Here is a 16,432-nt window from a genome sequence, read left to right as displayed (position 1 = left end):
TATACTTTTGGAAATAAGTTCCCTGAGTCGAAATAACCAAGTCTTGCACAATGGTATGTGTGTCCCCGTGTGTGTGGTAGGCTTAGCTCAAAAATGAAAAGTAGTATGAAACTGAAATTACATATTTAATATGCATGGGCTGTGATAGCAACTTTGTCTATAAAACTGAGTGGCCGGAAGTACCTCTTTCTAGAATCGATTTTTAAATGAAATCACACTCATTTAATGTTTCAGGAATTGGTAATCATTTTCAGAATTATTATAATGCTATATTTTTTAAGTCTTCCTCAAAACCAATTTTTTCAATATAAATTATTTAAAAATATTTCCAATAAAACATGAAAACCTTATTTTCAACACATCTTTGCTTCAATTCCAATATTACAAAATAGATGTCTAGTATTGTAATTGAAGCAAAAAGGTGGTGAAAATAATGTTTTTATATTTTATAGGAAATATATTGAATATTTCTAATTATAAACTATCTGCTAAGCCAACTATTATGTCTCAGAGAGTACAATATGTTATTAATATAATACCATAACTATTTATTTATAGTTAATAAATAAACTAATAATAGTTTAATAACTGTTTATTTTTTTCAAATGAACAAAATTAAAGATACTTTATAAGATAATTTTTTGAAAAATCTGCATTTTATTATTTCAAATGCCCTGTCAGATTATTTCAATGAGAATAAAACCTATCTAATATCAAAGACTATTCAATAGCACATTGACATACTAAGTTTAATAAAAATTTTTAGAGCCATTTTCGAGAAAATTGGAACAATATGAAAAATCGATTCTAGAAAGAGGTACTTCCGGCCACTCAGTTTTATAGACAAAGTTGCTATCACAGCCCATGCATATTAAATATGTAATTTCAGTTTCAGACTACTTTTCATTTTTGAGCTAAGCCCACCACACACACGGGGACACACATACCATTTTGCAAGACTTGGTTATTTCGACTCAGGGAACTTATTTCCAAAAGTATATTTCCATCAAAAACTAGAATTCAAAATTTTGTATGATTCCAACATTTTCCCTTACTGTACATTCCATATACAGGTAAGTGGAAGTAAAAAGAAACAAGTACATACAACCATCCCCTATGTTTTTGTTCTAAAAACATTATGAAGACTTTTTTTTTTAGTTATACCTTCTTACCAATATTTATTATAGAAAAATATTTTTCAAAAATCTTTCAGTTTGGTAATGTCTATAACAATACATAGTTATAAACGGTGTGAGTTAATATTATATCTGGGATCATTACACTCTCTAAACTTTATATGTTGCTGTGGAAAATGTTAATCCTCCATGTTTAATAAGAAACAAAAATTTACACTGTATAATTAAAGTTAAATTACCTGGGGACTTGTAATCTTGAAGAGCAATAACATAACTAGATCGCTTTTTAAGACCTTCTAAGAAGTAAACAACAAGATCTCTAATGTCTTCAGCATTTGGACTTTGAAAGGTAAATTCCTCACCACGGACTGTAGATAATGTAAATGTCTGAGTGAATACTTTGTTCGTCCTGAAAAGTTAATTATTAGTTATTAATATTCATAAAAAAGCTTTTAAAAGAATAAATTATATCAAATACTCACCACGTATTAACATGTAAAACACACATGTATATAGTAATTTAAGGGTGCAGTTGAAAATCAATTTGTCAGTTGTTTTTTTTCCAATTTGAGTTTAATAAAAACTTTCTTAACAAATTCATTTATTTGATATAATAGACAGAGTCCTTGATATAACAAAGAAAACAATATGCTATACATTGGAAGAGATAGAAGCAGGTTACTCTGTATTATTGAATAGAACAAAAGTATAAAATTTGACTCTGATCGTTATTCCACTGTACCCTTCAATTGCTATTGTCTTAGCGAACACAGAGTTCAACTAAACCATTTACTATAGTTGCCTCCGTACCTAATTAGCTTAATACTATCAGAACTGAAATTCACAAGATCAGGTTTAGCATAGTCCTCGATGCAGTTTTTATTGACCTAGGTCTTAATATACCCCTTGAGAACAAGAAATAAAAACCATTAAATGTAAGTCCTTTGAATTTTTTAAAGCGAGAGTAATCCAAAATTCAATTACATCACCCAACAGCCAAAGGGTCAACAATTTGTTATGTTAACTGGAGACTATAAATTCATTTTGCCAAGTTTTATGATTAATGCATAATATAAATTGCATAATACTTGGTGAAGCTACAAAATTTATTCAAGTTTTTTATGCATGCAAAATTAGCATGAAGTAGTACTAAAGGGTTTAATTAGAGTTCAAGTTAAAAATTATGAAAAATTAACACACAGTGTGTGTTACCCTATACTCGTTGAAAAGTCAAGTTGATATAGGAAAATCATTAACAATGGGAACAAACAGTTAAATATAAATTCAAATGGTGCTCTTGAAATCCTATTTAGTAAAGAAGGGGTGATGAGAACATAAAACTATTAACACGCCTAGATTCTTTAAAGACAGTGTAGATAAATCTGCTTATGCTATAAAAGTGGGCGATAACATCACTTCTGCATCAAAACTGGAGAGTATAGATGACATATGTGCAATCCCTGATTATGGAGACATAATTGGAAGTAAATGGTGCATGTTTCACATTTGTCAAAAATACTTGAGGACCCAGGTATAACCTCAATGACCATCTTTGAATTCACAGAGAAAATTCTTCACCATAGGAGATAGTAACTCACCTTAAACTGTTTGAAACGAGGACAAAATTACTGGACTCAGACAAAGTGGCTACATTGTCATAGTCAAACAGATTCATACAAGCAGCATGGTTTGTCTGTATTAGATCCAATGAATGTGTGGCGGCAACACCCACAAGAGATTATTTTATATTTTTAGTGTTTCTTGAAATGAGGTATTTTAAAACCTAAATAGTAATAATTTAATAATAAATTTAATTTGCTAATTATATTATATTATAAATGTATCTTTTATTGTTTGGTTGGTACATATAGAGTTTTCCAAAAACAACACATGTGTATAAACAATGTCGATCACGTTTTGAAGATACTCAGTGTCAGTCATTCATTTTGTTCTGTCCTTAATAAAAGTTATGAGTTAATAATTGTTATTTTGAGTTGTTTTGTGTAAAAACCACCACAAATGCAAGTCCAATACCACCAACCATGCGGTTCATATGTTTTTTCTATTTTTTCACTTTTTAAATATTCGTTAAGTCTCCTCTTCCTGTTTTAAGTCAATGTTTCAAAAGTGATACAGGAACTTCGCTAAATCAGGGTTTTAGTGGAGTTCAGCTGCAAAGAATTGTCTTCTAATATTTTTTGTGTTATAATCTCCTCTTGTGAGATTGTAACATATCGTACATCGATCAATATCAATATCAATATCTCGCTATGATTGTTTTGTTTAAAAGGTAGGATTAGTAAGACTACCATGGAGGGCGGGACTGCCTTTGTCAATAAGTCTGCTATTCGTGCACTTACATCTGTCCACTAAATTTCATAGTGGAACTCAAAACTACTTGACTCCAACATGTTTGCTGATTATAAAGAGAATTTTTTTATTTGATTTCTTTCCTGGTCCAGGAAATAAGAAAATGTTTATATCATATATAAAACAAGGAGATTCAAGGGGCTTTTCGAAGTTCCAAACTGATTACAAGATTCATTTTCATTTTAACTTACTATATTGAACATTCCAATGAATTATTCTTGAAACTCTAAGGACTGATGTTCATTGATATCATAATTTGGTTTGTTATTCAAGAAATACTTTAGCAGTTATATTTTTAACTGTTAAAACTACTTGTAAGCTTTTCATAAGAATAACTTACTTTTGACTAGAAACAGTAGTTATTTCAGGAAAAGAAAGTTCTAGTAAAACTTGCTCTTGATCATCAACAACATAAACTCCAGTCCAATTTACAGCTATTATTACATCATTCTTAGGCAGATTAGGACCTGAAAATAAATAAAAGTAGAAGTAAACGGTTTTATAGAATTCAATAAGTAGATGGTACAAATGTTTACTAATCACAATAAATGAGTATGCATTTTAATAAATACCCCTTTATCATAACTGATTGCGGAAATACTAATAAATGAAAACATCAATTTAACTTTTACTTAATTAAAATAGTATAAACTGTGTTATATACTTATTTTAATTTAATTATAACTTATTGTATAAAAATGTAGATATGCATTATAATTGACTAGAAAATCATTACCAAATGATTAAATTAAACCATAAAATTGACATGAAACTACTAATTTCTGTCAAATTTACCTGAATTTCTATAAGCCTCATAAAACCGGGAAAAAAGTAGAGGCCACTTGAATTTCGCATAACTGACTATATCTTCCTTAACTCTTAAAGTCAGTACCATATCTTTAACATAATAACTCTGAAAAAATGAAACTATAGTTTAGTCACATATAAAGTTATAGAATGATTTTAGACTTTAATGTTAGTTATTTCTTAAAAAAACTCAAATTTTTATGCATTGATGATAGCAATTAAAAAGTTATATAAAATAATTCATTGAAGAAATAATTGGGTAAAGACCTTTTTAAATGCTTGAAGAATTAAAGTAGCCCACCGTTCAATCGATTTATCACCATTCGTCAAGCAATAATCAGGAATATAACTAGGCAAGAGGCCGAGTAGCCGCTCTGTATTCATATCTGACCCATATTCAATGTAATATTGCTGAGCCGCTATCATAGCAAGATCTTCTTCCTGCGATATTAAAATAAATATTAAATAATGAAAGGATTTATTATAAATTTCTATGTAATAAAATAATAATGTAGTTTAACAATACATGGAAATGAAAATAAAACCATGATAATAACAATAATGACAGTATGTTTTCTCTTATGGCAATCATAAGGGATTTTGTAAGCAGAAGTGTATTTCTGTAATTTTTTATATAGAAGGAAATAGTAGGAACAAAAATCCATTGTTCACCAACTTATAACAATACAAATACTTGTACAAATAACATTGTACCACTTTGAGCTGATAATTGTGGTGGAAATGCATTGTTCTAATGTACGTTACGGTTAGTTAGGATTTAAGCGCAGCCAGAACACAATATCTAGTTCATGTAAGAGTTGACAACATTTATGGGAGTAGAACAAAGCTTCTGTTTTATGGTCTAGTTATTTTTACTTAATTGATTACTTTATCAAATTAATTAAGAATTAATATATTAATTATAGAATAAAATAATATTTTAAATAATACAAATAACTATAAGACTGTCAAAAATCAGTTTCCAATTCAAATGGGGTAGAAACTAATTTTTGAAATTATTTGGAGGAATATGTTTTATGAATTGGGTTATAATGAATTGGTCTCTTATTCTAACACCAATAGTATTTAATTAATTAGTAACATAAAATAAATTAAATTTGTCTTAATTAAAGAAACAAATATTAATAAAAAAAACAAAACAAACCTTATCACACCTATATTCACCAAATTTTACTCCTCGAACAACTTGCTGATATATTAGATTTGTTGCAACTTGATCTTCTGTAGGATCATGCCAGGGTGCAAAAATTTCTTTTCGGAAAAACAGTCTCCATGGAGCATTCCTTTCTTGAGCACCTTGTTCTTTTGCATATTGTTCACACTGAGAAATAGCATCCATAACGTGGTCTCCTCCACTTCCTAAAGAAGATACCTATTCAACAAAAAGAATTGTCATTTATCTCCAAATTCCAAATTTAAATTAGTCTAATCTTTGTAAAAATTTTATAACACAATAGGAAATCACCTTGTCAAATAAAGCAATATACAATGAAAACCCGAACTGATCTTTTAGGGCTATTTTATCTGAAAGCTGATTGCAAAGTTCTCTTGCTGTAGTAGCTGAATCAGCTAATAATGTTTTTGTGTTACCATCCATAAATGTTATTGGAAGCATGATGGGTTTTTTTGATTTAGTAGCCTGAAAAAAAAATGCATATTTAAAATAATAATATATTAATCTTTTTAAATGAAAATATAAAAAATTAAGAACAAACAAAAAATTGCAAACATATTTACTTTTGAATAATGGTGTGAAGATAGTTGACCGTAGATATATAAGAGCAGAAGATGGTCGGGGGTTGCGGTCAGCAGAATAAACACAAATAAACAAACAAATTATTTATTTGTGCCGACGTTTCGACCTGATTTCCAGGTCTTCATCAGGGTTATAAAAACAAAAAGACAACAACCATCATTCAGAGAGAGAAAAAAATAATAATAATAATAAAAATAAATAAATAATAGACTAAAAATTTGGAACTATACATAATAATGGAATGAAAATATAAATTAGTTGATTAATAACTAAGGACAAAGACAATAGTAGATTGATTACATTATTAGTTATATACATATAAATGTAAGTAATATTTATATGTATTTAAATGTACATAATACACATTACTCACATTTATATGTATATAAATAATAATGTAATCAATCTACTACTGTCTTTGTCCATAGTTATTAATCAACTAATTTATATTTTCATTTCATTATTATCTATATTTCCAAATTTTTAGTCTATTATTTATTTATTTTTATTATTATTATTATTATTTTCTCTCTCTGAATGATGGTTGTTGTCTTTTTGTTTTTATAGCCCTGATGAAGACCTGAAAATCAGGTTGAAACGTCAGCACAAATAAATAATTCGTTTGTTTATTTGTGTTTTTTCTGCTGACCACACCCCCCACCATCTTCTCCTCTTACTCTTGAATAGTTTAAAAAACTAAGAAAATATAAAAAAAGGAATGAAAATACGTAATTATTAGGTGGAGAAATGTACACACCTGTAACTCCAACCAGCTTGGGGGTTGATTTCTTGTACCATTGTTAAATGTTCTCTTCAAACGATCTTCACAGTAAGGAGCATAACCAGGAGGCCCCTCACGAATAAAAGCTCTTAAGTAACTTACAAATTTTTCAGAAGGCGCAAAACAGCCAACACAAAGAGAAAGTAAAATCCAACCACGAGCATGAGAAGACTTTGAGGGATTGTTTGTAAGTTGTTTGCAAATTTGACAGTATATTTCATCTCTGAAATTAGATTGAATTTCAGAAATGCTAAAATATTGGAAATACCTGAGAGGAAAAACACATAACTAGATAAAGAAATAAAAATTACCTTAATTCAGCTCTCAGAATTCCATGACCGATTATAAAATGAAGTTTTTCTAAATTGGAAGTCGGTCTAGCTTCTAACCAAGATTGGTAGCTATCTGCAGTATACTCTTCATCTTGCAACCTTCTTCTTACATCTTCGCCGAGTTTATTCTTTCTTTTCAAGGTTAGTGACACTAATTTATGTCGTATTGAACGAGGCTTCTGTTTCAATATGGATTCCTAAAACAGTTCACATACAGTTTTGTAAATTTATGTCTTGGGATTATCAATAAAACTAATAAGGTTGTAAAGTTTTTGCAGTTAATATCGTTTTTAATAACCCTAGAAAATTGACTGTAAAGTAGGAGTAATTTTGAAGATATTAATAGATTCCTATCAAGATTCATAACATTGGTTTTTATTATATCGGTTATTCTACAATTCAAAAACAGAACTAAAATTCAGCTCTACTGCTAATCGAATCTCTTTTTTATTTTCCTTTTCCTTTTACTAGTTACCTATTTCTGTATTTACTTGATTTATTTTTATTTTCTGATGTATTTTGATGAATAACATTAAAAATTGAACAAATATAATCAATTTTTCTATACCATTCGAAGTTGTAATCTTGTACTTTCAAAATAACTCTTAAATTATTTAAAATAGTATTTAGTGCAGATTAATCCTTTGACATCGAATTTGTGATAGTGCAATATTGATGAAGGCAGGACCAATGAAAGGACTATTTCTTAAACGGGGACAAACAGAACCATGCTCAGTGGCAGTATAAAAACTACTGCTTTTATAATTGTTCACTTCCTCATTTCAAAGATGGGCAAAAAGTAGCTATTGATGAAACTAATAGCTAAAATTGTCATGGAAACGATATTTATTTAATAATGGTTCATTCATGAATAAGGGTCGTATCCATGGCAATTTTAGCTATTAGTTTCATCTATAGCTAATTTTTCCCCACTCCTTAGCGGTTGGGACGGTTCATACTGGAGGAGATGTGTGTCGAGAAAAATACTTTTGTAATGGTGAAGAGAAAGTAGAGATGGAATTTGATGAACTTTATACTAGACCATGACAAAACTAATCATAGCCTTCTCTCAAAGTTAGACCAAATCAGACAAGCAATTTTTGAAACATACGTGTACAGAGAAAAATAAATTTATGCATGTGTAAGTTAAAATAGTTGATAGATAAAATTGATATGGAACGAACAAGGTACCAACTCATATAATTTCTAAAACTTTTTATCAGATTAACTGATGGATCAAAACAAATTTTACAGGTCATTATATGCCCCACAGAATGAAAATTCTACCTTCCTACTCCTAGAATAGGCTGGTAACCTGTAGGATAACCCTTTATTATATAAGAAATGGCCAGGTATGTAGTCAACAAAAAAAAAGAAAGAAAACAGACACACAGAACAACTTTTTTTCTTAATGACTAAAACATAAAATGGTAAAAAATTTTGATTCTGAGGAGATAATTTTTCATTTCTACGTGAATAAAAAGCTTCTCTACCTTCAATAGAGAGGAAGTAAAATAAAAACACATACAATTTGTCTGAATCTGTTTAGTTTCTTGAGAAAAAGGAAGCTGTGATAGGCTTCAAAAGTATATTTCTGTCATGGAGCTGTTTGGCCATCCCCGTAGTATGACTCTACCTTTCCCTCCCATTCTCAAAGGATTAAAGAAATAACAATGACAAAAATCTTAAGTTCTTAGCTAAACCTCTGATTTGAAAGATTTCTTCCTATCTAGAACAATTTTGAAGATTCTGAAATCTTCTGTTAGTCAACAAATAGTGTTTTTAATGAACAAAACAATATCCCTAACTTTATGAATATTAAGAGCCAAAATATGAAGATAATTGAAATTATGATGAATCAACAACATTCATTTAATTTTAGTGTTGTCAAAATTTCATACATTATATACAACATCAAAATAAAAGCTATTATAGTTATCTTTGAAACTTGATATATCATTACAATTTACATTTTTAAATAGATGTGATTACATAACATATCAATATTTTAAATAGAATAAATAACTAATATTTATTGATAATAAACTAATATTTATGTATACTAACTGGATCCATGCCCATCAACTGTGCTTCTTGAAATTCCTTGCTCCGAATAAAATTTCTCCCCAGTGTAGCAGTTACTTTTGACATAACTGAAATATTATCTCTATCCATTGTGTGATACCTCGGTTCTGGAAGATCTCCAGTAAATCTTAAAATAGTAACCCAGAGTGCTTGAGCAGCCTATAATAAGGTCAATAAAAGCATTGAATAAATAGCTTATTTTGAAAGATTAAACCATTTAATTAAAAAGGTTTCATAAAAAACAAATGAAAACTTTTTAATTTTTTTTAAATGTAATATTTAGATCATGAAATTTACCAGTTGATCTCCTTGAGTATGTAAGGGCAGAAGAGGATGTTTCAAAGGTTTCCGAGAATACTGATGGGTCACATTTCCTTGGAAATAGGTTGCAGCAAACTTTTGGAACTTAAACTCTGATAAGTCTTCTTCATCTTCAGTAGAAAGCTGAATCTGACTGATAACTTCATGCTGGTCAGCTTTAGCTGTAGGTAAATCCTTAAGGGATAGATGTTAGGGTTAGTTTTAGTTTTATTTAGTAAAAATAAAACAAAATAATTAACAGTTTTAATGATTACAACTAATCATTTTATTTAAGTAACAATGCGATAATGATCATAACTAATCATTTTATTTAAGAAACAAGCCGATAATGATCATAACTAATCATTTTATTTAAGTAATAAAACATTAGAACTTTAATGATATTACACATACATATTTAAGGAAATATATTGAAAAATTAATTAAAAAATATTTAATACTAACCATGAAAACAGATGTTTCTCTAGTAGGTAAAGGAGCTTCGCTACTTGAATCAGGAAGAAAGTCAAACATGGCTTCAACTAATTTGCTGTCATCCACTGGTTCATCTTGTTTTTTAGCAGCATCATTTATTATATTTTTCTTTATTTCCATCAATCTCCTTTCTTCATTTTCTTGTTCAAGCTCTCGCCTTTCAAGTTCCTCAAGGCGATCCTATTTGTATAAATATTAAGAAACAATAAATTTTCAAACAAAACTGAGAAATAGAGTAATTTCACTAAATTGAATTGTTTTTACCCTATAATGCCGCTCAGCAATTTCTTTTGCTCTTTTGTTGCCAGCTTCTTTTAACTCTTTCTCTTCTATCTTTTTTAGTTTTAAAGCTTCTATCTGCTGACGATATTCCATCTAGCAAAGATAAAATAGTTATCTGTTATCTAGTGATGAGTAGTAGTCAATTTTTAATATTAGAAAAATAATTAATATAACTGATAATATGAAGAAGACATTTCTAAAATACCATTTAGAAAATTAATAAATGACTGAACAATGTACCTTTAGAATCTATAGTGATTCCTATTAACAAAAAAAGATCATCTGGACAAATTATGATAAATAGCAAGAAAGGATATTATTTCTTTCAATATATTACAAAAGATGTACTTGTAAATATTGCAGTATCCCAATAAGTACAGAAAAGGAGTGCTAATCTAACCAAGGGGAGATGTATACTAATCAAGAGGTTGTGTAAAAAATCTTCTTTGAGAAGGTTCAACATCCTTCAGGGTGAATAGCCGGCTCATTCCAATGCTAAATCATAGCAGTCAGGGAGCCAAGATGTTGTAAGAACATGATCATGGGGTTTGGGTTCACATCAAGACAATAGCCACAAAGAGAGAACGTGCAAGGTTTCAGTAGTAATTAACAAACAGAACCTTAGTATCATGTATCTGAGACAACACATCAATACAGATTTTATGGTATAATATAACAGGAAGAGCAGTATCACTTTCATACTTGACTTGGTATATCTATCCGATAGGATTGACATGGATGATGTCATATCCTACAGAACAATGATCAAGGTCAGCAAAAGAAACATGATCCTGTGTTTGGATACCAACTTCTGTAACATGGTTTGGGGATCCTATCAAACAAACAGAAGAGGTATCACGACACATGCGTTTATGGTCAGGAACCAGTTGTTTGTATTAATCACAGCTCTCTTTTCACCCATGGGGGCCGGACTGAAGGATCAGAATTTGATAGATATGATCCTGACCCAGCCAATGCTTGTATATACTTATGCTTTTTATTTCTTCTCATGTCAATATTACTTCGTGCTATTGCCACTGTAATTAATTCCACTCTTATTTCTGTCTAGCTCATTATAATTTCGTAGCTTAGATCATCTCTTTCTAATCTGGGATCGTCCCTAATGCAGTTATCTAAATGATCTATGCAATCTGGATCCACAACAACTATGTAAATCAGAAACCATTTATCATTGAATAATTAATCCCCACCACTCCAAAACATGAAAATTCTTGAAAGCTCAATTCTTTCCAATATGCTTGTGCACATATATATTTTTTAAACTTTAGGTGGTCGCTTTAAAATCCTGAACATCTTCCCACACAAATATGTACACTCATGAACAAATTTATATTTGGTTTATTAGATTAGTTCAAATTGTATTCAATTTAATAAAGTAATAAAAGTAGAATAGAAAATACTTACTTTCATTTTTGCAAATCTCTTTTGTGCAATCACTCGTCTAACATGAGACTGAATTTTTACTATAGCAGTCATCTTTTTGACATATGCTTCCCTCACAAGTTTACCTCTTGCTCTGGCTTGTAAAGAAACAATATGGCCTCTTAGATGCCTAAACCTATGAGAAAGTACCCTAGATCTTATCAGAGCTTGCAGTCTCATATAGCCAACACGCATTCTAAGGTATCGTCTTCTTTGGGCCCAGCCTGACCAGTACTTCTGAATGGTCATTGCTGCAGCACGCATCCTTTGGTATCTAAACAACAGCAATAGTAGTAAAATTAATAAATTGATAAATGGTGATGATAAAATAAGATAAAAGAATAATTAATCAAAGTTATGTATAATATTGTATTATTTAAATAAATAAGATGGTATTTAATTTTTTTGATGTACCTTCTTCTATAAACCCAACCCCTAATATTCTTTTGAAGGACTACTATATTTCTAGTTAAAACTCTGTCTCTTTCTTGTTCCAAGAACAAATCATGAGCATCCTTCAGAAAGACCTTAGTACTACCAAGCTGATAATCTGATTTCCCAAGAGATGATTGGCAAATTCGAGCTGTGGCATGTTTGCAATCAGTCTAGAATAACATTTAAATTATTGAATAATAATATAGTTAATGAAAAATTGTTTAAACTAATTTAAATTATATACTTTATGCGAAGGAGGAATCCCAGGGATGAGAAATCTGTATCGTTCAACAAAATCCTTGAAGGAGTGACGGATAGGATAACCTGCACGTCTTATTCGAATAGTTTCCATCATTCCTGAGTACCTTAATTGCCGACAGCAGAGCCCACGGTCAAACATCTGTTGAATACAAAAAATCTTCATGTTTGATAATTTGAAAAAACTAAAATATATTAAGACAGTTATTTAATTACTTAGACAGGTACTTAATTAATGTATAAATAAAAAATAATTGTTAATTGGATTTAAAGCACTTATGTACTCCAACTGGGTCAGCAAGAGTGGTTTATCACACTGATTATCCACTTATCCTGCTAATGCATGAGTATGTGAGATTTATTGGATGGGCCCAATAAAATACAAGTAAAACTTGCACAAATCTTTAAACTTTACATTGATAAAACTAAAACATTTATTTTAGAAAACTCCTTGGTCATAGAATAACAATAATCAACAAAAATGGGGAAAAACACATAGATCTTTGAGAATAATTAACAATATATCATAATGTAATTAACAGTGTTATTGGTTTATTGTAGAGAAATTTTAATCTCCATAAAAAAGGTGTAGATCCTAGAATGTATATAATTTAAATGAAGAAAGAATCCAGGCTCTAAAGACATGCTATAGATTGTCACCAGTATTAGTGAAAAAGAGATGACAGCAAAAATGTCAATTGAGCAAAATTCTTTTATAAGTCGGTATAGATTTATGTTTGAAAGTTTAAAAACGCACAAGTTTCCAACTGTTTTCTCTGACAATGCGTGGATCATTTTTCTATTGAATAAATTAAATCATTTTAATGCGTTAACATATTCCTAGCATATTTGTTTTAAAATTAATAAATATGTATGTACATATTTGGAATTTTTAATATACTGAAAAGAGATCACTAAATGTTGGTAGTGTTCAAGAATTTAAATATAATAAATAAAAAATAAAATTATTTACCATTGGCTTTTTGAATTCATTGGGTTTTATACATCTTATGAAAAAAGGTTGGCAATTACTGAGAGTTCTCATTAGTAAATCTAAAGATTTTTTAAACTGAGTGGATAATGTTGGAGTTCTTTTCCTGGTTTCAGCACCCATTCCAATGTCTTCATTAAATAAACTTTTCAAGAACTTGTTATGGCTGATGTGAATCAGTTGCAATAAATCAGCATTAAATGTATCTCTATTCTTTTCAAGGAAACCTGAAAAAATTAAAATCAAAACATGTAATATGTGATAATCATACTAAGGTCCCAACTTTTAAAAAACACCTTTAAAGAAAAAGATGCTGTCCTATGTCAGGCCACAGCACAGAGATAAATGTAAGGGCAGGCGGATACCTTAAATCATATTTCTTCTTTGTCACAATTTATTGAAAATTCTTCACTTTATGAGAAAATTAGAGAGAAAATCTTTACATTCAACATTTGGTTTAATTTCTTATATTGTCCAGAGGGTTAAAGTTTTGGGATTAGCCTCCCTATTCTCAGAACCATCTTATTAATATGAATCAGTCTTCCATAATTACCTTTACATAAATAAGAATTTAATGTCATATTTTAATTGATTTTACAATTTTTTAATTAAAAGATTAATAGTTAATCACATAGACTTAGCCCTGATGAATCCCTGCAAAGTGGGGCGAAATGTTGGTTTCTAATAAATCGTTAATAAATAGGTTTCTTACAATCTTGTACCTTTCTCAACCACCAACCCGACCATACTCCTACAATTTTTCAATTACTAATAGATTATAAACCTTTAAGACTAGTTGGTCGATGGCCTCAATGAAGCTCCTGAAATCACTATTAAAGATAATCAGAGAAAGATATTATAATTATTGGAGGATTATAGATTATACAAAAGGAAAAGTTAATTAAGATTTAACCTTAATTTTAGCACAATGATTCAGAGGATAGGGATGGCAATCTTGAAACATAAACCACTCTCATAAGAAACTTGTAAGTTAAAGTCATTTCAGTACTATATAACTTCTACTCTACTAATTTTTTAAATATCTTTTAACCCTTTGATAACAGTAAACTGCTAATCCATTATTCATGGAGGTATGGATGGACTTCTGCAAATGAAGGATAGAGGGAGCAGAGCCCAGACCAGAATAATAATAATAATTTTTTGATATTCGAAAATAGTTCGACCTTGGTAACGTAGCATTTTAGAAAATTTATATTTCATTTTTTAACAACTATATGGTGTATGACTTTAGTTCATAGAGGCTGGAGTGAGCTGAGAGACCTTTTTATAAATGAAAATTTACAAATTGAATTTTTCATTTTGGTAATTTGTAAATTTTAGAATTAACTAAATAGAGTTAATACTGAAAATGGATATGTCATTTTTTAATAAATATGTGAAAAGAAACATGATAAATGTAGATTTTAAAATGACTAATTCACACTTTTATATAACAATTTACCTCTTGTATCATAAAAAACGATTCCAGCAAAATGATTCAAACCAAATGAAGTATTTATATCAGATTTTGGTTTAAGATAATTTCTATGAGATCCATGTGTTTTATGAAGTTTAGCCAACATAGTTTGATCTGTACCCTAAAAAAATTAAAATATTAATTATAGATTACAAAGTGCATATATATTAAACCTTTTCATTCATTATCCAATGGAATTATGGATTATATTTGTCCAGAAATCTATCTATGAAATGGTTTTGATCATATTGCTTCTAGTCACTGAGTTATGGAGCTTTTAAGTTTTTAGTTCACTGCAAAATTAATTTTGACAAAAATTTTTGTCCAGATCAAAATGAACTGTGCCAGAATCAAAATGCATTTTGCCAAAATTTGTGATATAATATTTAATTTTCTCTATAAATTATCTGAAAGACAAAGCCACTGAAATTAAATATAAAATACAAACACCTTTTTTTACAGTTTAATATGGGTTTTGTTCTCTTGTTCTCTTCAAAATGCATGTAGTCCAAACATTTATGTTAATTCTTTGGAAATGTAAACATAAAACGATGTAATTGATGACTACATTTTATAAAAGGGACTATGCTGTACCTTTTAGAGCGAGAAAGAAATTAAAATTGAAATTAAATTGTGTTTACAAACCATAGGTTTTTCACTATTTTCCAAACCTTCTAACAACTGGATAGCATATATTTTAATCTGATATCATACAGAAGAATTTCCAAGTCAAAGTACATTTTGTCCATTCCAGATAAAAACACATATCCAATGAAAGAAATTTCTTTTCTAGAGAAAAATTCATACCTCTCTATAAATCATTAAAAATGAACACTAGGATAAAAAAAAAGTTCAAAACTAGATGTATTGCTAAAAATAATTTACAATTCCAAGGCAAAATGAATTTTGTCAGAAAATGGAAAAAATGCATTTCAATCAGGTTTGATATATTGATAACTTTATTACATCGCACATTAACTGTGAATATTTTTCTATACATCTTAAAGATAGATGAGGATAAGACTAAAAGAATAGCCATGTAAGTAGTGTAATAAAGCACAAATAAAAAAAAGATAGCTGACTAAATAATAATAATAATGAAAAACAAATATTTAGAAGAAGGAAATTAAAAAAAAAAGCAATACTAATTAAGAAACTAAAAACATTCAGGATTCCCAAAAGAATAAATAAATACCTTAGGAAATTTTGATTCTTCATCTATAAGTGCCATAATGTTTAACTGTTTCACTGCAATTAAATCCAGCGCATCTTGATTATCAACAAACTCTATATGCTGCCAGTTTATATTCTCCAAATTATATTCCTCTTGTTCTAACTTAAATATATGTTGTACAAAGAATTGCTGTAAATTTTCATTGGCGAAATTTATGCAAAACTGTTCAAAGCTACAAATAAACTCTATTTAATACTAATCAATTATATAGATAATAACAAAATAGCAG

General features: G+C 29.2%; 1 protein-coding gene across 2 annotated transcripts in view; it reads right to left on the bottom strand.

Moving 5' to 3' along the window:
• The window catches only part of ck (myosin-VIIa ck), a 69,332-nt gene that overhangs the window by 8,759 nt on the left and 44,141 nt on the right, over nucleotides 1-16,432 (bottom strand). For both annotated transcript variants that reach the window (XM_067047876.1, XM_067047877.1), the window contains 18 exons: nucleotides 16,165-16,375; nucleotides 14,955-15,090; nucleotides 13,475-13,719; nucleotides 12,488-12,643; nucleotides 12,223-12,413; nucleotides 11,791-12,082; nucleotides 10,348-10,458; nucleotides 10,054-10,263; nucleotides 9,586-9,783; nucleotides 9,271-9,447; nucleotides 7,183-7,400; nucleotides 6,848-7,094; nucleotides 5,800-5,973; nucleotides 5,479-5,706; nucleotides 4,581-4,754; nucleotides 4,302-4,419; nucleotides 3,847-3,973; nucleotides 1,376-1,545 (listed from right to left, as the gene is read on the bottom strand). In XM_067047876.1, the coding sequence (XP_066903977.1) occupies nucleotides 1,376-1,545; nucleotides 3,847-3,973; nucleotides 4,302-4,419; nucleotides 4,581-4,754; nucleotides 5,479-5,706; nucleotides 5,800-5,973; nucleotides 6,848-7,094; nucleotides 7,183-7,400; nucleotides 9,271-9,447; nucleotides 9,586-9,783; nucleotides 10,054-10,263; nucleotides 10,348-10,458; nucleotides 11,791-12,082; nucleotides 12,223-12,413; nucleotides 12,488-12,643; nucleotides 13,475-13,719; nucleotides 14,955-15,090; nucleotides 16,165-16,375 (3,383 nt within the window). The remainder of the gene's footprint in view (nucleotides 1-1,375; nucleotides 1,546-3,846; nucleotides 3,974-4,301; nucleotides 4,420-4,580; nucleotides 4,755-5,478; nucleotides 5,707-5,799; nucleotides 5,974-6,847; nucleotides 7,095-7,182; nucleotides 7,401-9,270; nucleotides 9,448-9,585; nucleotides 9,784-10,053; nucleotides 10,264-10,347; nucleotides 10,459-11,790; nucleotides 12,083-12,222; nucleotides 12,414-12,487; nucleotides 12,644-13,474; nucleotides 13,720-14,954; nucleotides 15,091-16,164; nucleotides 16,376-16,432) is intronic.

Source organism: Halyomorpha halys, unplaced genomic scaffold (assembly GCF_000696795.3).
Source record: "Halyomorpha halys isolate HHAL.00 unplaced genomic scaffold, Hhal_1.1 Scaffold33.1, whole genome shotgun sequence".
Lineage (NCBI taxonomy): Eukaryota > Metazoa > Arthropoda > Insecta > Hemiptera > Pentatomidae > Halyomorpha > Halyomorpha halys.
The sequence above is the reverse complement of the archived record's forward strand: the minus strand, read 5'-3'. Positions and strand labels throughout refer to the sequence as shown.